We start from the raw sequence: 24,262 nt of genomic DNA on the forward strand, positions 1-24,262 counted from the left end.
CACCTGATGCAGTGGATCCTACCAGAATTTACCTGCAGTTTAATTACGTTGAAAATTTCAGACATCAGAAGGGTTTGTACCATTTACATTAGATATATAAATCCAAAGCTTAAATCTTCAAAATTCCTACTTTAGTATTGCTCAACCTTCTAGGTGTCCACAGCTCTAGCCCAGAATAGTGTGTGCCTTTTTCATAGTAACATCACTTTGTGGCTCAGAGGTATCCTGTGACAGACTAAGAGGAGGTTCCAAATGAATAACTCTGGGTGTCCTGAAAGAGTTCCCAAAGTACAGCGTCCTGCACTTCTTCTATTGAACTCTGTCTCTTTTCTATTACCCCAGGCTTCAACAATGTCCAGGTCTTTCTGCATGGGATCTGGATCCTTTTCTGCATTGATGAGTTCATACAGTTTGCAAAATTCATTAGTACAACCTCAGAAAATGGCTCTACCTTTTCCTTGTTGTTTGAGTCAGCCCAGCGGGGTGGTTATTGCTTTCTCCCCTTTCTTAAATTTAATTACTGCATCTTCTGCCTTACTCAAACCACTGCCCTTGACTTGAGCTGACTGTAGGATGCCACAGAGAAGAAAATCCGTGCTGTGGTGGCTGGTGGCTCTTGGTCACATCTCACATTCACCCTCTCTGCTGTGTCAAAGCCAGGCACGGATGCTGCTTTCCGCAGAGATAACACCTTTGTATTTTCACATGCGGCGCAGTGCCGAGCCAGCAGCACTTGCCTGCTTGTCTCCAGAAAATGCCATTATTGATTTGTTCCGACGGAGTGGCTAATTGGGTCATATGGAAAGTGCTGGCTGCCTGCTGTAGGACGGAGCGTTTTGCAGCTTCTTACCCCTTCCTCGGCACCAGGCACACACACCACGGGAGATCTGACTTGCCGTGTGCAGCCGCCAAGTCCCAACTGGCTGATTTGTGCCATCCCGAGACCGCAAAGCTGGTGGAGGGCTTGCCCATTCTCTTGCCCGAGGCTTACCCTTGGCTGTGGAAATCCTTAAATAGCAGAGAGTTGTTGCTCTGCCCGCTGTGCCTTCCCGTGACCCAACAGGGAATATTGCCTGTGGGAAGGGGACGACGTCTTTCGTCGTCTCTCAGGGTTTCCCACCTGCACAGCTGCACTTCTCTGTGCTCTTCCTAGACCCCCCCAAGGCAGAGCAGCACCTCTGCTGTGATTTTTCAAGAGGTTTGGGTCTGCATAGAGGACCCAAGGGGTGCATATTGCCTGGATTTTGCACCCAGGGCGAGTAATCATTGCCGTAGAGCACGCCATGCTTTCTCAGTCATATTCCATTTTTTTTTTCCTCAATTGGCAGTTCTCCCCTCATGTATACCCTTGCCTGGGCTCCACCACTACATTTGCCAGGAAAATCAGTTTTCCAGACTTTAAAGGAGTGACTGCCTCTGTACATGTCAATGACAGAGCTGCCTGCCACCACAGTCTCTGTTCAGTGGTAGTTTCTGTATTGCTCTAAACTGAATCAAACCCCCAAGCTTTTATTCTCTTCTTCCCCATATTTACTTCAGAATTGCTCACTAATTTTATTTCATTTGACGAGGCGAAACTATTTCTGATAGCTTTTTTTTTTTTTTTGCATGTTTCTACCAGTAAGAGATTAATAATTTTGAGATCAGAGAGGAACATTAGGATCTTCATGGTTTAGCTTTCTCATAACACTAAGTCAAAGCCAATAATTTCTGCACAGAGCTTGTTAAGTTTATTTTACCTATGATACATCATTTGTAAGGCAGAGAAAAGATGAAATGTCTCAGGTAACAGAGAGTTCACCGTCTGCATCTGGAGCCACATCTGTTTCCTTTGTATACAGTGGAAATTTCACTGTACAATTTCTGTGCATTACTGACCTGCTCCTAAACCTGAAGTGATTCTGTAAAAGTCAATAAAATTATTCCAGGTTGACATAACTGTAGCTGAAATTATTGAAAATTGCTATGAAAATTGCTGTGAAAATGGCAGTGCATAAAGATGTTGATATTATTTTTTTTTTTTGTGGCAGTGTCTTATGCTCCTGATAATTCTAATGTCTATAAATCAGCGATACTATGAAGTCATGTGTTTATTTGACAGGGCACATTAATTTCAACCTTTTACTGCAGGAAATATACTTTATTGTCAGGAACCATAATGCCCTTTCAGACAGTATTTATTTTCCATGTGCTTTCAGTTCCAGTCTGTAGGACACGTTCTCTTTTAGTGCAACTGGGTGAAATACCTCTGAAGTCAGTTGATGACTCCCCAGTTCTTACTGGCAGGAGGGTGAGCCCATGTGTATACATGCATGCAGCATGCAATAAATCTTACAGCATCCTTTTTGTCAGCTTTATTTGGGCCCATATTTTTTGATCATGAAGTAAGATAGCAGGGTTTTTTTCATTATTGTTAGGTACATGGCTTGCCTGGGTTTCTTCCTTCTCAAATTGTATGTTTTGCTTTGCGTTTCCTGAAAACTGTGTGGAACTCAATTATTTTCTAGTTGTTTTTAGCAATAAAATAGAATATTTCTCTATTTATCATCTTCAGAAGAAAAGCAGCAAAGCCATTAGAAAAAGGACTGTAAACCACGGCAGCAGATTTAAAGCCACAGTTAGTGGCTGTGGTGATGTTTGTCTGGTGAAGTTTTTAGTTCATTTTTACTCAAAATGAAAGAAAATACCAGGGCAGGATGGGTCCCGGGGAGTTTTTGCTGTTAACAGCCCCTGCTGAGCAGCCGTGGTGTCTGTCCAGTCGTAGCCATTCTGAATCTTAAGGGCCAGATACTTGTATTTTTATCCAGATTTAAATGTCTTAATCTTTGGTTTTACACATAGAAAGATACTGGTGTTTGTTTTATTTCAGTACAATGGGGCAGAAGGAGAAGACTCCGTGTCAGATCCCCGCTGACACGATTAGAGCAGTCACACTGCGAGCAAAGGTTTTTGGGATGCTTATTCAGGACGCGGTCGCGGGGAAATATATTTGTCCACAGCATAACGCCTGAGGTGCAGGAAACACAGGGAGCTGATGGAGGAGAGAAAGAGGGGGGAGAATTTAAAAAAAAAAAAAAAAAAAAAAAAAGCCTGGCATTGAAAGAGCCGATATCAGGCGTAGCGGACTTGACAACATGCATTTGGACAAGTGCCCAGACCGGGACCTACGCGTCAGTCACAGCCTAGTGGGTGCCATTTCCCAGTATCCATGTCCCTCCCTGCAGCGAAACGCTGCCTAGAAATGAGCATTTCTTACTGTTTCTCCCTTTGGTAAAGAAAGTGCCGACATTTAGAATTTTTAGACAAAATGAACAGCAGCCAGTCCCCCAGCAGCTCCTGTGCTGAGTGAGACAGTGAGTGCGTGTGTGTGTGTGTCTTGGGGAGTTGAAATTATTCCCGTTAATTATGGTCTGAAATAACAAAATTTAAAATAATGGTTATTTTGTCGCTACTGCCTATAATAATAGATTTCCTTAAGACATTAATATTTTGATCCTTATTTGGGTGAAAGGTAATGGGTTATTTCAGGCACTCTCACTCGCTGCATTTTGAGGCAAACTTCCAAAATTTAAACTTCCAGTGGAGGAGCCCATTAGTTTGAGTTCTTCACATTATACTGTGGAGAGATCCCAATTACCAAAAGAAACATAAAGCAGAGTGTGATTAAACTTCAAAATGCAATTTAGCAGAAGGTATTAGCTTGAACTCTGAACAATGAACACTTATGAAATACTTTCACTGCCTATTTAAGCCTATTGAATTGATAACGGGCTAAATTAACTTTGACAGTCCATCTTTTTTGCCAAGTTTTCCCACTTAGACTAATTTTAAGAGTCAACCCTTGGAATAATGAATCTGTTTTTTATTATGGGCAGTGTGTTTGCCTGATGTGGGAAAAGATCTTAGGCCAGCAAGGCAGAGGGCATTAGAAATAATGTTCCTTGCTCCTCCGTGGCCAGAGTTTCAATGCTTATAATGTTCTGGATTAACACAAGAAGTAGCACCGCTGAACTGCTGTTTCCCTCCTTGAGGGATGACGTTTGGCAAAGCATCCATCCCTTGTGCAGAGACCAGCAGTTAGTGGCTGTGATGATGTTTGTCTGGCAAAGTTTTAGTTCACCTTTATTCAAAATGGAAGAAAATACCAGGGTTGGTTCCAGGGGAGTTTTTGTTCCTAACAGCCTCTGCTGAGCAGCTGTGGTTTCTGGCCAGCCTTAGCTTTGGCCATTCTGAATTTTAAGGGCCACATATTGGTATTTTTATCCAGCTAAGTACTCACAGGTGCACAATTTTTTTATAAGTACTGCACTTTGATTCCAAATACCTTACAACTTTCAGGGGAAAAAAAAATGTATTTCTGAAGTCCATCAGGAGGACAAGTTCTGTGTTTAGCTAAACAGGTGTAAGTTCAAAATACAATGGCATTAACTCTGACATCTGACAGCTTAAGTGGAAACTCCCTGGGAACCTGTGGGCATCCAGGTTAGGGGCATAATTTCTTCTACTGGTGCGTTCACTGGGAGATGGAGAACAGGCTTGTGCTGTTTCTGGACCCGGAGGCTATTGTGTTTAACCTGGTTTGCAAACATTGCTCTTCTGCATGCATGTGTTAGTGATTTGTATTTTAATAAATGGGGTCCCAGTAAAGTCTGGGTCATCAAGAAAAAGAAAAAATCCAGGTGTAGTCACACAGAAAATGTGAGCAGCACCTTCTAATTCTGGCCTTTTACTACTCCCTTTGCATCAGATTGTTTCTGGCTTTTGCACAGATGAATGGCAAGAGAAAAGACTAGCAGGAGTAGCTAAGAGATGCAAAACTGAAAAAAAATCTACAGACTATTCTGGTCTAATGTCTGGTTGTTTCTGCTGAAGTGGAATAACGGACTAGGTGGCATAGGATGGAGAGTGGGAATGCCCAGTCTCAAATAATCAGGTTTAGACTTTCCCTTGCCTGTATTCATACCCTCTCTGAGGAATCTACATCTCCTAGTTTATGTACATGCTCCCTGTGTTGCAAACTTAAGGTAGGACTTCATATGCTTTATGTCGGTTTTGGAAACACTGTAGTCTGCTAATAAAATGGACTTGTAAAGGAATGTAGTGTAGCACGAGTCCTCTCCGTGTCTTAGCTGCCATCCCAGTGCTGTGATGTGGTGTTGCTCCGGGTCTTCCTCTGATTTCTTATCAAGCCCAGTAGTAGCAACTCTGGTTTACAGAAGCAATTCTTCAAAGCGGGATAGAGAGAGTCTCAAATGTGCACACTTAAAGTTGACAGCTGCACACCAGCCCTCTTTTATTCCTGGCAGAGTAAGTTATATAAATCTTCCACTCCTTGTACTGAGGAAGCGAGGGGATTTTCCTGATGTATTTGGTGATTTCTCTTCTCAGGCTTAATGTGCAGCCAGATGAACCCACTGTTTTTATCGGTTCTACAAGGATTTACATTTATTTGTGAAAGAGGAGAAACAAGATCATAAATGATCTATTCTGGCAATAAGAACCCATGGTTCATTTCCCTGCTTTATGGTTATTCATTTCTCTCCCATTTTAGCCCAGATTTTTTCAAGGCTTCTCAGAAAGACTGCATTCAGCATATCTTAAGAGTTGTCAGCCCGACAGCTCTGCAGACTGTAGTCTCCTGTTTACACACAAAACAGGTGCCACCCAGGCAGTAATGCAAGTTCTCTGCATTTCAGCAGCATTGCAGTCTGCTCGCTTCTCCACTTCCGTAGAGGTAGGATATAAACAGTTCGGTTTTCACGATCATTTACTTCTTGGCTTCTTCGCAGAGGAAGGGTGCCAGTTGGTAGATGCAAACTGTTGCTGAGAAAGGATGCCAGTTGCTGCCAGGCACGGTAATTTTATGAAATCCATAGCTGTCTGCAAGGAGGAGAACAAACATCAACAATTCCTTTACGGAGTAAACAGTCCTCAAATAGCTATGTGTGTCACACTGCCGAACTGGGTTCGCTCTACATTAAAAGCTCGTCAGGCTCCTATTATGACATCCGAAAACTGGCTGTAGTTAGCTTTGCAGGTTAAAATATGTTATCATCTATGAAAAGACTAACTGCTGCTCTTTTGAGCTGCATTTCTTGAGGAGGCTCAGTTTCATAGTGTCAGTCATCTCTGAATGGCTAAACCAGAAATATTTCTGTTGCAGCATCCTTGCTGCTGCTTCCTCTGATGGGCAGCATCCCATGCTAAAGCAAAGTCCCACCTGTGTGACCAAGTGTATGCAGACTTGTATGTGAGGGGACCAGGACAAGCCTCCACCTCTCAGAGTCTGCGCCTGGAAATGTCTTGACCACCTCATTCCTGGAAAGTGACTGCAGACCATCCCTGAAATCCCATTAGTGCCTCAAAATTGGTTTTCAGTGAGACAGAGGTACACGAGTCTGGTGGGAAGCAGAGAAGATACGCAGGATTGAAGCTTGCCGTTGCACTGTGGATTTAGTAAAGGACAGTTTGCATTTGCACCGTCTCACCACAGGCAGGGGATACCCTGTCCACCTCATCAAATAAATTTATCCTGCCACATCCTTGCTTGCTGGCTCTGCAGTGACAGTTGCAAGAGGGGGGAGGGCTCCAGGGCCAATTCCCATTTCTTGCCTCCCCACCTGCTTTGGGGAGGAAGCTCCCTGCTATCAAAGGCTTTGCACGTCTTCTTTCCCACAACAGCCGTGGCCAGGGAATCAGGGAACAAATGTTATAAGCCAGGGTCATGATCTAGAGAGTGAGTGAAGCATCAGGAGAACCCATTTGAGCTCTCGCCATCCAAAAGGCAGGTCCTGGGATCCTCTTGCTAAATTTGTTTGCACAGGATGGAAAAAAATGATATTTCCATGGGGAAGGAATAAAGTGAATCCGTGCTGATGACAGGCATTTGTCTTGTTTTGCCAACAGCAAGTCCTCTTTCCAAACGAGTGGCATTTGCACTAATCCCCATTTGAGCCTGAAACAATTAGCCGATCCGTGCTTTTCAGAGGCAGAACGCAGCGTGGAGCCTTTGTACTTATTTGTGTCAGCAAACAAGTACGTGGGTCCGTGCACAAACACACTTGAGATGTCAGCCAGATTGCGCTCTATTTTCAATCTGGTTGCTGTTTTTCTGCTGCTACAACTGACCTGCAGCATGCAAGGGGACAACTCCATGTCCATCCTCCTCCATGTGCTAATTACTGGTACAATGTTGGCAGATCACCTCTTTTTAAGGCCCAGATCAGAGGAGAGATAAGCAAACTTTTGGTTTATGGTCTAAAGGAGCTGATGTCTGTCCCAGGCTCCCAACCCTCCATTTGCATGCACAAAGAAGTTTTCGTATCACTGAATGATTTTACTTTATGAAAACAACTGAATCAATAAATATTAACATAATGTGTATTACCTTGGCAACATGGCACTTGATACAAAAATTAAAAACAAATTATATAAACCACCCACGGTGGGGAGCTTTACAGGAGATAAACCTGCTGCTGTTGCTGCCAGAAGAATGAATCACCTGGAATTGGAACAAAAGCAAACAGTCCGAAGTTAAACAAAATAAAACAAATGCACCTTTTCCCAGACAGGTCTCTGCTGATCTTCAGGTGCTGTGTGCTGCAAATGAGACTGTTGCGTCCCATGAGAGTGGCTTACCAAGGCTGCCATCAGCTGTTTGAAAAAAAACTCAGCAGTTGATTCCCTAACACTCCTTTGGGGATCAATCTATACAATCAGATCCTTTTGAAAGGTTCATATCTCTTAGAGATTTTCTCCCACCTTAGAAATTTGAAGGACAAGTCTGAAAACACGTGGCAATGAACCAAATCGTTGCCTGAGCACATGCACATGTTATCCCCATTGGATAATTTGCCGGGATATATTTAATCAATTCTAATTAACGTTAACTTATCGGATAGCTTGTGCAATTGTGATTTCTGGGAAGCAGCTGGGCCCGTGTTTCTTGGACTTTAGGCTCTAGGAAAGTGTTGCTAAGTCTTGGTGCCACACAGAGGATTAGTAAATAAAGAATTGTTGTACGTTTGGCATTTGACTATAGCTTAGTGCAATAATTTGCACTATACTTGAATATTCATCAGATCAGCTGAGTTACAGAGTCTGTTCTCACACACTGCATAGTTTCTAATAAATCTGAGTGTACAACCTTTCTGCATTAGTGAATTTGAGATGTCACCTCAGACTGCATTGCATTTTTAAGATGAAACAATTGTTTCTGTTGTTCTAGTGTTACAACCACTATCATGCCATTAAGGTTACTTGGTACTAAGTTGTATTCACATTTCATTTAAAGAAAAAAAAAAAAGACTTTTTAAGGCTGGGAACTTTACTCCTTACTTGTGTATACTGTGCCTTCCACGTTAGCTTCTCCCCTGAATATTACGCTGTTTTCAAAGATGCACCTTAAAGAGTGTTACTTCTTGACAGGGACAGAACTGTAAATTAATGATTATGGAGCAATCTCTGGCCTGTGAAGATCAGTGCTAAACTGTGCCTAGAAATTGTATGTAATACATTCTTATGTGGAGGGTAGTACAGGCTTGGACACGCATAATTTCATTTATTAAAGTTAGAATATATTTTAGACCACATGCTCTCTGAAGCAGGAAACAAGTAATTTGATTTTAAATTAATTTGCTAGAAACACGGAACGACATTTGAAAGGACTGGTACGAACCTGACAGCCTGAAAGTATTTACACGGAGAGCAATTTGCTTAACCAACTGCTTCCTTTGTGTCGTCTGTTCTTTCGGATAGTTATATTTGGAATAAAGTGTTTTTCTGCTCCTGGTACCTCTTGAGGGACTTTCCATGGTGATGTGGCTTTAGAAGTGAGGCAGGTAGGCTGCCGCTCCCTGGGGAAGGGAAATTCACTTAATACATTGATAACATCAAATGTTGGTCAAGCCAGGGGGAGAAAAAAAAAAAGGGTGGACAAGTGAAAGATGAATAGGTTTAAATAATTACTGCTGAAATCCTGTTATGCTTGTAATTTTTTTCTCAGCATGGAAGTCCTTCTGTAAGCAATTCAGCACAACCCTTTGAAACCGGCTTGGGTTTTATCAATATTTTAGTAGCAGCATTAGTAATGGCATGAACGATGGTAGCGCTGTGATGAGCTATGGAGTTTTCAGAGAAATCCCTGTCTTAGGTGAATCAATAAAGCCACACTGATTTACACCAGCAGAGAACCTGGGCCTCCAGATGTAGGGACCAACCCTGCAAACGTTCTTTCCACTGCCATTAGTCCTTCTGGAGAGTTCAGCAGCAATAATCATCACCCCAGGAAGAAGTGGCTGGATTTAATGGCACCATTTGTACTAGGAAGCACTGGGTCTAGTTAGACATGTTTGCAGAAAAAAAAAAAAATAATATTGCTCTGATTCCAGAGTTCACCCCTTTTTAGTAAAGTACTTAAGGATGTGCTCTTCTTCCAGCCTGTGGTTAAGTCCTGTTGGTATCAGTGGATGCAAAGTAGTCTTAAGTGTTTTGCTGAATGGGAGCTGCCTACATTTATGTGTTTACCTGCAGTTATTCCACTTTTACTTTTAGATACCTTTTATCTCTTCCAGTGAACTTTGCATTTTCCTCCCCTTCAATGTGTATCTTGTCTCCTCTGAGTGCGTTTTTTCTTTTTCCATACCGTACCAAGCAGACTCGTAGCACAGCGTTGGGTATTGTGCTCGTGCCTTTCTCCAGCTGTAAAATCAAGTATCACCGCATGATCGTACGACTTCAGAGCACACCTCTTGGTTATTCAACTGAGCTGCAAGCTCCGTTCTGTGTGCCTTGGGTCACTGGAGGAAGTTTGTGTCTCAAAACCATGACCAAAATGGCAATTTCAAGAGAATTTCCTGCCACCCCAGTGAAAACAGCTCAGAAAAAAAAAAAGTTGGCCTATCTGTATTTCCATTTTGTACAGCCAGATATTTTGACATATCCAGTTGCTAAAGCTCAAAAGTTACAGCATAAACTTGTGTTATGTTATTCCTTACCATTTTCCTTAAGATGTCATCCCCTGACAAGTGTAGTCCAGGTTATTTCTCTTCTATCTGGGGAGCTCTTCTTAAGAAATAAGCATGCTACCAAAGAAAAAGAAAATAAACCCATCTAGGATTATTTCCAGCAGGACAAACAGCTGCAGCTGAGGGGGCAGCGATGCCAAAGCCCAGGCGTCCGGAGTCAGAACTCTGAGATTTGTGAAGAGTTAAATGAGTTGCACATGGATAAGCAGTTGAAGGCTGAGCCACCACCTCCAGTAGGGAAAACAGAGGTAACAGAAACAACTTTCCTACCTGATACTGCATGCAATCTGTTGCACCAGCTCCGTAGTGCATGTCACTGATTTATGTTGCGTTTATAGCTTGTAAAAAAATACATGTTTGTCCCGTGGTAGGAAAGCAATAGTATGTATTAGGTATTACAGTCTTAGTAAAGAAAAGAGAGGATTCTGTTGTCATAAAAATAATTGAAAAGCTTGGAAAATAGAGATGGGATTACAAGACACTTTGAAAAAACACAAAATCTTCTATAATGTTACTGTCTTATTTTAAGAGCAAATATGTGTGTGTTTTCCCACCGAGAAGTAGCTCTAAGAATGACATCTGCTGACTGAGTTCACTGGAGGGCATCTGCTGTCTGTTGCAGATTACCGCTTATTTTCCTGTTAGCGTGTAGAACCAAGAAAGGTGCCACAATTTAAGTAGCTGGCATGGAGACACTAGCTAAATACTGAGCCTTGGTATCATTCAGCTAATGATGGACAAAGTGCAGTTCACTCATTGTTTCTTGATGTCTGCAAACTGACGTTTATTTTCAATTTTTAAGATTATGTTGTCCTTATAAACATGAATATCAAAACTGCATATCTTTGTACTGTACACTGAGTGACTCCAGACTTTAAATTCCCTTTATCCTTCTTGCTCACTTGTTGGGTTTTTTCCCAATTTAGAATTTTATTGACATAAAATTGCCTTCTGTTATTAGAGAGTCATGGATTCCCATCTTTGAAAGGAGGAATGGGAAGTTTTGGGTGATGTTCTGGGACTTTGGGGAACTCCATAGCTCCTTGAGGTTGGAACCAGTTGTGGTTTTGGGGGACTGAATTAATGAAGGAGAAAGGGTGACAAAGTATTCACATGCATCACACGTCTCCCAATTCTGCTATAAAACTGATGGCAAGATTGTGCCCAGCAGGAGCAATCCCGTGGAGAAATCTTGACAGGACAACAGGAAACATCACAGAGCCAGAGCTCATCTTCTCCAGGCCTGCTGATTCATATTGTCATATGGGCTGGAATCTACTGAACTAAATGTGGACATCTGCATCTGAACTTGTCATCTGAGGCCCTTTTATAGTCAATGGGGATCTGGAGCCAACATAGTTAGGCAAATGTGTCTCATCTCCGTCTGAAAGCAACATTTAAACTAGGTCAGATGAATCATCTTCCAAAAGTGCCTGTTTCTCTCTATTGACTACAAAGGGAACCCAAGGTAACTAGATGAGTTGTACACTTAGGTGAGCTAAATTCTACCCGTAACAACCAGAAATCCTCTAAGCCATGAAGTATTTCTTTAAGGAGCAATACTCCTTGCCAGAATACTTCTTGGCATATTGAACTTCAGCAAGAAAAGATCCTGAACTTTAGACGGAGACTCAAATATTTGATATCCCAGGATTAGGGGGAAAAAAAGCATATGTACATTTAGCAAAGAACCTCAAAACTTTAAAATAATGAGATGAAGCATTATAAATAGGAGGAATTAGAGGACCGTTTCAGGAATTTTTCTCTCAGGAGATTAGGTTTCCTTCACATCTAAGTGTCTTGTTGAGATAAATAAACCCTGTGATCTTAACACAGAGACTGGAAAACTATGTCCTTTTTCAGTGCTATAACAAAATGTCATGGTAAGTCAGGAACATTCTAGCCTTGATATATTCAGCAACATCGTGATAAAGAAATAATCCCCATTTCCTCCCTCAACTTTCAAAGGGTCCTGGAACACAAATGTCACCTTTCTATAGTAGAGTATAATTGATTCTATTTGTGGCTGCTTAGAAAGAGGTGGAGGAATATGGCAATAATCCAGGGATGACTTGAAGTCAAACGGAAGTTCGCATGAGGCTACGAATGCCAACATGAAAGAGCAAAGCCCAAAGGATGCTATTTTTGAAGGCTAAATCTTATGTGGACGTTACACACTTACAGTCCTCCTATTCAGAAGTAATCTTTGTGCCGGCGCACAAGGACATTCTAATCATCTTTTTGATGAATGTCCCAAGAACTTGCGACTAGCCAAATAAAGCCAGCAACTGCGAGGAAGTAACTTAACAGATCTGGTATGCCCAAGAGGCAGGGCTGTGAGTGATTCAGTCGATAGCAGGAAGCATTGAATCTGTTCTGAATAAAACACTGTTGATGTCAGTAAAGGATACATTATATGATTAAAAATTCATCCTATATAAATCACCAGAAAGACACCATAGAAATAAAATCCTTGATGTCACGGGTGGATAAGACCTCAGAGGACAAACTGGTTGATTTCTCTGCCAAAACAGTGCCCCACAAAATATTTTGTACAGCTTCGTGGAATCTACCTTTAAGTGTATCAGGCAACTTAGATTTCTTCATTTACCAAAGGGAACAGTTCGTTTGCTTAGAAAAAAACCTCATGGCTAGCTATATTGCCTTAATAACCAGCCCCCCACTTTTTTCTTCTTTTCTCTTTCAAAGTACCATTTCATTACTCTCATTTACCAATTATATCCATCATTTTCTTTTTATGAATTAATATCACTTAAATTAACAGACTGTTGTTTGCTTCATTTTGTCTTTGGCTTACCCCTTGAAGTCACGTGCCATTTTTCTTTCATTATTTCTTCTAAATGACTATCTCTGTGCCATTTGTCTCACTTTTTTTTTTATTTCTTTTGCAAGCCCCTCAACTGTTCCTTTCTGGAGTCGTTTTGCCAAGAAGTAGGCACAATATTCCAAATACAACTTCCACAGAAGTGTGAAGAGAGGAAGTAGTATCTCATTACCTAGACATGATGCTTTCGTATAGATTTTCTGTATTGTTATATCCACTGCAAAATCATGTCTGATTTTTTAATATTACTCTAAGTTTCCAGGATTTCTATTGAAATTTCCCTGGAACTCTCTCATTTGTACTGTTTTGAGTCAAGTCCCATTTTGCTGTATTCTCTCCATGTTTCCCCTCTCTTTTCTTTTCTGCCTCTTCAGTTTCAATACTCTCTCTGAGTTAATGTTATCAGCTAACATGAGGATGGTATCGGCCAGTACCCCCATATCTTTATTGAACGTAATGCTGACTTTAATCCTTACAGACCTTCTCCTCTGAAGACAGATTTTGTGTTACATTTGGGTCCTTAGGATGGCTTTTCTCCACACAGCAACGGATGAATCCAAGCCAATTACAACTTATTTTAAAAGTAGACTTTTCTATAATAGGTATCCAGATATTTTCTTAAGGTTTATATATCATATGTCAATTTGATAGATTAAGGCTGTGATCTTCAGAGGTGAGGGAGAGTGGAAAGGGTGATAAGAGTTAAGCCTTGAGCAAACATCAACTTTCAATGAGATTTCAGCATCTCACCGCTAAAGGATTTTTGAAAAACCCATTCAGATAGAATCATAGAATGTCCTGATTTGGAAGGGACCCACAAGGATCATGGAGTCCAGCTCCTGTCCCTGCATATGTCAACCCCAAAATTCAATCAATTTGCCACTATTACAGACAGAAGCAGTGGCTGTGAAAGCCCTGTCCAGGTATTTAAAACAACCACTTCACCCAGAAACTCATGAAAAACTACCCTTTGCAGCATGAATTTATGTACTAGTGGGAGGTCTCCCAAAGGGGCTTGTGATAGATCCCGTCATCTCTGCCTAGCACACTTCCTCCACTCATTCCAAGAAACAGGAGATTCAATATTTTTCCTTTTTGCCTTCTTTTGGCCTCTTTGCACCCCATTTGCGCACAGTACCCCTAGCATACAGGAGAACCTTGCTGCCTTTATGCCTCTATGACATTTCACTCTGAGAAGGCACTCTCCTTTTCTCCTCCGAGTCTTTATTTAATTTACTTTAATCACAGGCTTAGTGATCTGTGATTCCCATGATTGTTCCTTTTTCCTCTTCTCTAAGCTCAGTATTGTGTTTACTTATTGCTGCTCTCCTGGGCTGTTTCCAGTTTTCCATGAGCACTCACTATTGATCGCTAATGGTGTGTTACCTTGGTGTATGGGATCCCTTTATGCCCTGCAATGTGCCTTGTCTGGATCTGCTGATTTGCACATTTCAGGCTTTCTAGATATTTCCCTACTTACGTTTGTATGAATTCTAACAGGTTCCCCCCACCTCTTTTTATTGATTGCCTTGTGGGATTCTTTTAAAAAGAGTTTATTTTCTCAGGCAACTGAATTTTGATTAATTACATCTCCCTCATCAATTGTTGTTATGTCTGTAGCTCTTTTCTTTCCATTACTGATTTCATGGAAACCTTCTTAATCCCTTGAACTTTTCTGGCAAAGAGTAACCTTTGCGTTTTACCTACAAGCTTTCCTAATCTTTCTCTCCTCTCTCACATGTGTGGTTCTTTTTTGAGTCTAAGTTTGAACCCTCAAACCTTTGTCCTGTGTTTTCCTAATCCATGCTTGCTGCCTCTTCTTCTTTGAAAGCTTTCCAGAAGAAATCCTGTTTTGTCTTGCATGTTCCTCCTTTCCCTTTTGATGCTAATGGATTCTAATATTTTCTGAAAACTCTTCCCAATAAATAACTCTCAAGAATTCTTGATTCTTTAAGATGTTTTCCCTGTAGTCTATTACATTGCACCATATTGTGTTCTGTGAATTTCCTAACCTGTCTCTGCTAAATTCAGCTCTCTCATTGACAATGCTATCGAACTGACGTTCTCACACTTTCCTTTCTGTCTGTTGGTAAGAATTATGTTCAACAAGGCTTCTTTTCTCCTTAGAACCTCTATTTTCTACATCCTACAGCTGTGTATGATTTAAGACTATTTTGGTGATCTGTGTTTTCACGTCTTCATAACAGAGCAGATAATGACTAAATGCATTCTCTAATGAACAGTATCAGAAAGTTCTGACTGTGCTAAAACTTGGTATGACATTTTTTCTGCCATCATATACAGTTGGTAGTCTGCAGAAAATGGGCTCTGTTCAGCAGTTGCATTCTGAATATGGATTTTTTTAGAAGCTTTATCCATGACTTTGACCTGTGCTTTCTGTTGTAACTCTCTTTTTAAAAGGTCTCTTCTCGATTGTTTGCAGTCCTTTTGAGTAGAGCATTAAAAACCCTAGCCAAGATTATGACCTTCTGGATGCTGCAGCTAATTGCAAACAAGTAGCTTCCATCCCTGCTTGCAAGCATTGCTGGAATGGTCAATCTTTCCCATTTTACCCCAGGTTCAGCATTTCTCTGAATTCAGCTATAAATTTTGCATCGACTGTGTATACTGAAAAACAGAGGGCCCATTTTCACATTAATAATGAATATCTAAAGCTATACCTATTCTCCAACTCCATCACCATCATCCTCATGAAAATAATATTTTATATGTACATGCCATCTCTCATATAACTCTCACAGGTTGTTTAAAAGCATGGGTAAGTATTATTGTCCTCTTTTTTTTTTTTTGAATGAAGACAATAGTATTGCAAGATAAAGCATGAAAATATTTCAATAGGTACTCAGAGAACAGAATATGACAGTTAACAAATATGACCAATAGAAGATACCAGTTTTGGTGGTGTTCACTTATGCCAGATAGTGCTCTAGTACAGTCAGAAACAAACTCTGAGCAGGGCTTGGCAAATCTTTCACTTTAGTGGCCAAGCTGAATAATCAAGTAAAATATAATTTTAGATTAACACAAAATAGAAATCTTTTATTTTGACTAGTAAAATAAAATATGGCAAAAAATTCCTTTTTTCTTCTAAAGAAAATGTTTTGATTATCTTAAAAGAAAGTTTTGGCCTGAAATGAATTTTCTGTTTCATAGTTGGGTGAGTTATTTAATCATGCATCATTTCTCTTCTAATAGCAAATTCAACCTCTAAAAAAATTTTAGAATAATATATTTCCCATAAATTTTTACCCACATCTACTTGAGTGTTCCTGCTCTAAATAGATAAGACAACCAATGCTTCAGGGAGCATGAATATTCTTGTCCTCCTTTTGCAGAGGATTTGAGAAACACTGAATTTAAACAATGCACCTAAGATGGTGGTATGAAATATTTCAGGCAAGTGATAGAGCCTCTGAAAGGCTTTCAAAAGCCATGTGTCCCTCCTGCTACGTCACCTTGAGAGCAGAAGCGTGTGACCAAAAGGCAAGGTGTGGTGGGAACAAGTCAGGCAGGTGGAAGAGCCCTCTCAAATATGTGCGCCTGTAGCATCGTGTGGCCAGGCCCTGGTGACAGAAGGACTTCTGTTCATCTCAGAGGAGAAGCTGTGGCCGCAGGGAGCAGAGCGTGGTCCTGGCTGACAAGGTGCAGGTTTCACCCATCAGCCATGGATGAGGAGCTTGAAGAATGAGGATCCAGAGACAGGAACGCAACACGGGTCATCAGATTCATCCTTCAGTGTTTCAGGAGCTAGGTCTCACTTCTGGTCCCCCCCATCTGAAGGTGTGAGCCTTCAGGATGCACAAGCCTTAAAATCATGAGTGGTTCCATCATTCCAAGCTTCCAGCTACCATTAATATTCAATGGCTGTTTAGTCTCTTTACACGGTTTGCTTCTCTTTTGTTCTAAAATGTAAGTTTTATATGTTAACGTTTTGTTGTTGTTCTTGTTGAACTGTTAGCTCACCGCAGCGTAGGCAGAGCTGTCACTCAAGGAGTGGGCATCATGTGGAATGCATGGCGATGTCTCTGTTGTGGTGGCTTTAGCTGGGATATTGGTTAGTGGAATAACAACTCAGCTACTTCCTTCGGGGCGATTGATCAATTTGTTTTCCTCATCTTTGCTCTTGTTGACAACAAGCTTGATGAAATCAGTCTTTCTGAAGGCAGCACAGTGGATTTGACAAATCCTGCAGAACTGTTGGAGCAGATCCCTGAGTTTGCTGAGGAGCTGATGGAGCCTGAAGATTGCTTCCCCGAAGGTAAGGGCCTGTGTATTTCACTGCAGTGCTGAGGCAAGAAGCCTTCTCATCTCTTAGTGAACGTTTCTCCACCTTCACACCACGTTGCTCTGACTGCTGGCAGTAGCATTTCACGGGGTGCACTTCATTTCTTAGGTACTGTAATGTTCCAAACGCACACTCAGAATCACTTGTTATCATTAGTCTTTGGATTTCCAAGGTGAGATACGCCAAAAGCGTGCTCTAAAAGGCTATGCAGCTTCTAAAGTGCTGGGCTTTTTTTAATCATAATTTGTGCCATAAAGGGTTTGGGCTTTTTTAAATGTTGATTTTTCTCACTTGGCTAAAGAAGATTTTTGCCTGTTAATATGTGTGCATGATCAAATTTGGTAGAGAACTGACCAGATCAGGAAGTTTTTGTTGCTTAAGTGTATATAGGCAGTTAACAGAAACTGTCTGGAGCATTCATGAGTCCCAGGGACCCTCTTCCATTTATTTTAAAGGCTGTTAAGATTAGCATGTCCAGTAACCTTCATCTGAACAGGGATGTGCTATGTAAAGGGTATTTTACTTACTTTAGATAACAACTCACATCTACGTAACTCTCTTAATGCTGAAATGCACCATCGTTTTATTAATTTGTTAACACCAGCCTGCTCCAAAACACAGGTTTAAAACCCAGCTACATCAGAAGATCTATTTTAAAAGTTAATCTATAAGGTGAATAACATCCTAAGTTATTTCTTCTCAGAGTGAGTTTTATTCTAAATATTATTTCAGCCTGTTCCCTCATTTTCCTTTAAATCTGGGTTAGGAAAAACAGGGTTAGCTGAATGTTAGTATATTCCCTTGAAAATTCAAGTATTATTATAAATAAAAACAGAGCTGCTCAGATGGGATCAGACAGAGATGATTTGCTGGGTATATGAATGCCCCTGAAGTCAGCAAAAATGTGCATCTCTATATGTGTGAGAAAGATGATTGAATGAGGTAAGGGAGCCCTGCAGGGCTTACAAATGTCCCTAGGATCTAAACATTTTTTTGGCAGCTCTGCTTAAAAGCAGCAGCCAAAAATTAATGCAGTTGATGCGAGAAAGCATGGTATATCTATTCTGGCCCATACAATAACATTTAGAAATTAGATCTGGTGTTTTCATTCTTTCAAAATATATTTGTTAATGAGGCTACTGAGCAGCAATCTATGTTGTGCACTGCAAAGTGAGAAATTATATTGTAATTGCTTAAACGAGCCAGTGCTGTAAGACTGATGCTAGACAGATGCCAGTTTACAAATTGTGAAACTGTGCTTGGAGATGGTCACCTTCCAATTTTTAAAAGAAATAAGCAGACATCCTGCAACCCATCACTTCATTCAGTGCACGGCCCTGATTCATTCCCAGAGGAGTAGCACTCGGTAATTTGCTCTGTCTTAAAATAACCAGAACTGCCTGAAACTCCATCCTGGAGGACCACATGAGTACCAACCTAGTCTGCCAGGTCTTTTCCACTGCTATCAGTGGATCAGAGGGTAGCAAGTGCTGCTCTTCCAGATGGATCAGTGGAAGCATTAATCCACTTTTAAAGCCCACCCGTCATCCTGGCATCAGAGAAATGTAGAAACAAACGTGGTGTGGGCTGAACCCCAAGCTTGCCCTGGATTACACCCGCCCTGCTGGCTCCTGCTTCCTTCCCCCTGAGCATCTCCTCTCTTTTGCCCTTTATTCCTCATCTCTCCTAGTTCTGCACCATTATGTATTCAGGTCAGGGTGTTCTCCTTTTCTCCCACGGTACAACCAGCTGAGCCTTGAGCTCTGACTAGGAATGGAAGGAGAACCCGCTCCCAGCCCTTGGCCCAGTGCAGCGTGTCCCGGGGCACTGGGGATGAAGTTGCAGGTGATGTCCTCCCCGACATATCTGCTCTGCCTTTCTGCGCAGCACGTATCAATGCAGATTTTTTAGAGGCTACCGTGTAGGCTAAATGTCATCACATTCCTCATGGATTTGGCAAAAATGCATAAACTTAACATGCAAATGTTCACTCATGAAATTTCAAGTCAAAGTGCCATAAACTGAAAGTCCAAGTGGTTCTTAGTGAAACGACATTAATATTTGGTTTTATTTATGCAGAGAAACAGAGTGTTTTCCTATATTTTTTAGCCAAATTCACCATTGCAATTAAACCTTATGAAGTTCAGTCTAGTTAAAAAACAAGCCAAGAAAAAACAGTCTAGTTAGCAAAGATATGACAAGTTTATACAATAGTAAAATGGAAGTATTGAAGGACATGCACTGGGCAAGTTTATCTAGTGTTGCCTTTACTGGCTTTTTATAGATACAGCAATATTTGGTATTTTTGGGAGAACGACCAGCTAGTATTTGTGAAAGAAGGAGATTAGGTGAGATGAAGAGGAGGAGTGAGAGGAAGGGTTAAGTTTGCACCCTGTTAGGTCACCAGCTATCTAAATTCAAACTATGACATTTCTAAACACATCCAGCACAGGTTATGTCCTGAACAAATATGTTCCGGATTCGGCCCCCTTTTTCAGATAACAAAGGCAATGAAGATAATGCATGTTCTTGAAATAGTTACTGAAAGTTTGCTGAGGTCACAGTTTTCCAGGACTTGGGTGACCCAGATAAGCCATAGGTTGTTTTTCTTGGGGAGACTTATTAATTCGTTATCATCTCAAAATAGCTTTGATTAGGGTCAATGGGGAATATTATTCGGTCGGGAAATGTGAAGCCAAGGTAGGGTCATGGGTCTGGCAGCTAGCAAGTAATTGCTGGGAAAAAACTGATAGAAATGGAGAGATCATTCTTGTTGCCGCTTGATGGGAAGGCAACATCTAGCCAATGCCAGCTATTTGGGTATTTTTTCCTCCAGATGCCTTGCAACACTCTGGTCCTGTTACCTCCATTGGTATGCGTTCTCTCCATCAAAAATTGCTATCTGTTTGGACATTATCTTCTATGTCTCACAGAAGGTCATCCAAAGAGAACCCCCTGGCCCCAGCATGCTCCTCTCTCCCAGACCCTAATAGGAGAAAGTTTTCACCATGTCCTCAAGCGTAATTCCCCGGACATAGCCCGCTGGCAAAGGTTTCAAAGGAGTATCATCAGATGTTCGTGCGAGAATGAGCTACCTTGCTCAATGCGCGATTGATCGCAACTCGTGACACTGAGGACGCCCAAACCCCATTTTTCATGTGACGATGTAAGAGCAATTATCGCAGCTGGAAAATGCCATGTGCTAAAGTGAAGTTACTCTGATTAATGGTGGGATTTGCGTCATGCCCTTCCCAACCACACTTGGCGGCTGGTTAGAAATAAAAAAGTGAAGAGGAGCAAAAATAGACCGTTAAACTGAACAAATCTAAACTAAGCTACAGGGACAACAACCAGATGATGTTTAAAGCTGAGTAAAACCAAACCCAACCCAACAAAATGTGTTAATTGTCATCCTAGAGAGAAATCATGGAACAAAACCAAGTTTTAAAGTATCTTTTTCCTGTAGCCATAGTACCTGAGATAGGTTGTATTTTTGCGACAGGAAGGGCATGCAAGTATTTTTTTGTATACACTTTTCGGACATCAGCAGACGTCTACAGTCCCATTGCATGTACAGAATTATATTAATTCAGGTTGGCCAAGACTTCTAGATTTCAACTTGTCCACCCCCTCACTCAAAGCAGGGTTGACATCGGTGGTAGGCCAGGTTGCCCACTGCCTTTGCTTCAAGGCATCACACCATCATTTGTAGTGCCTTCCAAGAGGATGTGTTTTGAGGAGCAGCAAATAAACAAGAAATGTACCTTTGCAAAGCCCTCGGAAGAGTAAAAACACCTGGCAGACTGGATTTGTCAGATTTTCTCTTGGCAGCACCTGGTTGTATGACACAAGAAAAGGGCTCACATCTCCATGTGTGTCTCAGGTACCTGAATTCTGGAGAAAGCAGTGGCAAATCTCTTCCATGTTTGCCCTAGAGCTGCGGAGTACAAAACCCAGCCATGCGTGCCAATGGGTTAATGGGACCAGAAGACAAGAAAAGGGTTAAATAAGGAGAGTCTGCAGAGATCATGTTCCCTCCAGCATGGGGAGACAGCCAGGATCTTACAAAGGGACTACAGCCCAGCTTACTTTCTTGCTTCAGCATACACAGCTAACCAGACTGATCATTAGAAACCCAGCTTGGCAGGTATATATATATTAAAACCATATTATGAATACCTACCTGCTTGAGTTTACGCTGAGAAAGCTGTATTTGTGTCAAACCAAGCAATGCTGTAAGCAGGATTCAAAGCTAAGCAAAATACTGTTTTGTTCTAAAAATGAACGTTCCAATAATTGGAAACTCCTGTTTAAAGGTAGTAAAAAAATTACTGCAGTTTGAACATAAGGTACCAGATTTACTGGACCACAGTACAGAAGAAATGAACTGGTATTCCTGGTTTACTGAAGAGAATCTGCAGCCCAATCCATCCGAAACATATTTAATAACTTTATGTAAATTTAAATGTATATATTTGTGTGAACAAGCAGAGCATTTGTAAAGCCTTTACTCGTAAGTCTGAAATCAATAGTCTTGGCTGTCATGCATGCAGGATGAAGTTTTTGCAGTATAGCTCCCACATTTACAAAGAGATTTTTTTCCCAATGCACCAAGGTAATGCAATCAAGTCTAACAGCTCCATGATTATAATAATGCACCAGGCTAGAAAATGTGAATGTGGAACCAAGGAATATTTACACAAAATGCATTGTAAATTAAACTCCTCCTGGCTTTTTTTTTTTTTTTTAGTGACTTGCTAATCATTGAGGCAGATGCTCAAGTAAGAGATTTCTCTGTCATACCTGCAGTGGACACATTTTAATCTGTAATTTGTGCTTGTGCTATAGGACACCCCAGTGACTGAAGGGAATAAGTCCCTTGTTATGAAAACCAAACAAAAAGTAAATAATGTAATGGTAAACAGAAGCATTTAGAGAGGTTTCTTGGTAAATAGGTCTCAGTTTCATGACAATTGGTATATAATGTTCAAATGAGAATCGAAAACAGACGTTGATCTTGGACAAGTTGACCACTGATGCGGCTTCACTGATTTACCGGCAAATAACTCAGCCCTTCGGAGTGACTTTCTCTGCTGTTCTGTGTTTCTGTTGAGCAGTAACCTACTACCCAAAAGGCCATGGTGGAAATTAGTCTGCTCTCAAAAAAGATGTAGCCCAACATGAATTACAGTGGCAAAACTAAGTCCTGACTAAATCACAAGGTGGTCGGCTTCTTCTGCACAACCTGTTCCTTATTAGCATTGATTTCAGGGGGATAACACAAACCTATTAGACAAAGCAGTGTGAGTAATGCTGCTAGAAGAAATGCCAAAGGGTTTATTCCTGCCCTGACACTTGATGTACTAAAAGGTGTTAATGAATAGTCTTCTTCATGTGGATAAAGTAGCTTCCAAAACCTGAAACTGGGCTGTGCTGACCACCTGTCTTGTTATAGAAGCCAATTGGAGTTACGATTCCTCAGGCGCTCACCAGGTCATGCCTTAGATACATTGGAATGTTTTTTATATTCTGATTCCACAGAAATGGAAAAATGAATAAAAACCCCACTATTAGAATGCTGACAAAGGTCAGGTAAACTTTTTCTGTGAAACTCTAATTCAGCATTTGAGCTTGGGTCAGTGTTACCACAACAGTAGGCTACCAGAGCCTAATAACAGTCAGTGAGGGAAATCAGAAAATTTGAAATGGAAATAGTTCTTTACTAATTCATTAAAAGTCTCATTTGTGGTCAGTTTTCTTTTCTTCTTTCAGTTTTCTTTTTTCCTGTTTGATTTATGAATAGTTAAATATAGCATTTCATCTGAAATGCAGCCAGCATGATTATTCACAAAAGTGCTACTTGACATTAGTAATTGTATCAGAATCTGATCTAAACATTTCTGAATTGAGACCAATCAAAAGCATGGGATTTAATAGCGCTGTGATTTTGAGCTGACTCATCCGAGAAGCTATTTTGGATTTTTCAAGGTATTACTGTCAGTAACCAGGACTACTTTTTTCAGATCGGAATTGCATGAACGCCATCAAAGAGCATTCAAAAAATATCATTAGTGGTCCTAGTTGGCTTTCTGTCTTTAAAAATACCTGTAGATTATCAGATGGAAGCTGACTGAATCAGCAATAGCCTGTTTATATCATTTTGTAAGTATTTTCTGTCACCAATGGAGTGACTTTGGAACTCATGGTGCCCTGCTCATTAGTGTTTAACTTGAAGGTGATCCCCTAATTTTAGCTGTGACTGGGCTCAGGTAGTCACGTAGGCTCCCTGTGTAGCAGAAAGAAAAAGGCAGATTCCTCTGGGGAATGATTCATCCAACTGTCTTACAATGGGGAAAACCCACTTCCCTGAAGACCCTAACCTTTTCCAACTGTACTTACAGAGCATTTCTACTCTGTAAGAGCATGACAGAGCACGTCATTCCTGTTACTAGCTGAGCCCAGACATTCATCTAAGAGACCAAAAAGCCAACTAGCCATGCAGGAAGTAACTTAGGAGAAAAGAGAGCAAGGTTTCTGGACAAATGTTCTAAGTCAGAAAAAAAAGAACAAACCAAAACTGCTTTTTTCCCCCAAATTCAAACTGTTTATGTGAACAAGGTAGGCTCATGGAAAATTTGTTCTGCTAGAAGCAGTGGTTACTTATGGAATCATAGAATGTCCTGAGTTCAAAGGGACCCACAAGGATCATCGAGTCCAGCTCCTGTCCCTGCACAGGACACCCCCACAGGTCATACCATGTGTCTGAGGACGTTGTCCAGTCTCTTCTTGAACACTGTCAGGTTGGGGCCGTGACACCTCCCTGGGGAGCCTGTTCCAGTGTCCAGCACCCTCTGGGTGAAGAACCTTTTCCTCATGTCCAACCTGAACCTCCCCTGGCACATCTTCCTGCCATTCCCTCGGGTTCTGTCGTTGGTCACTGAAGAGAAGAATTTGGTGCCTGCTCCTCCTCCTCCCCGTGTGAGGAGCTGGAGCCGTCATGAGCTCTCCCCTCAGTCTCCTCTTCTCCAGGCTGAACAAACCAAGTGACTTTAGCCGCTCCTCCTACGGCTTCTTCTCCAAACCCTT

General features: G+C 41.2%; 1 protein-coding gene across 4 annotated transcripts in view; it reads left to right on the plus strand.

Moving 5' to 3' along the window:
* LOC135984850 (sodium channel protein type 5 subunit alpha-like) overlaps positions 1 to 24,262 on the plus strand; it is a 226,460-nt gene that overhangs the window by 154,364 nt on the left and 47,834 nt on the right. For 3 of the 4 annotated variants that reach the window (XM_065627523.1, XM_065627521.1, XM_065627520.1), the window contains exons 18-19: positions 10,127 to 10,273; positions 17,029 to 17,149. In XM_065627523.1, coding sequence (XP_065483595.1) covers positions 10,127 to 10,273; positions 17,029 to 17,149 — 268 coding nt within the window. The remainder of the gene's footprint in view (positions 1 to 10,126; positions 10,274 to 17,028; positions 17,150 to 24,262) is intronic. The other variant, XM_065627522.1, reaches the window with a different exon arrangement.

Source organism: Caloenas nicobarica, chromosome 2 (assembly GCF_036013445.1).
Source record: "Caloenas nicobarica isolate bCalNic1 chromosome 2, bCalNic1.hap1, whole genome shotgun sequence".
Classification (NCBI taxonomy): Eukaryota; Metazoa; Chordata; class Aves; order Columbiformes; family Columbidae; genus Caloenas; species Caloenas nicobarica.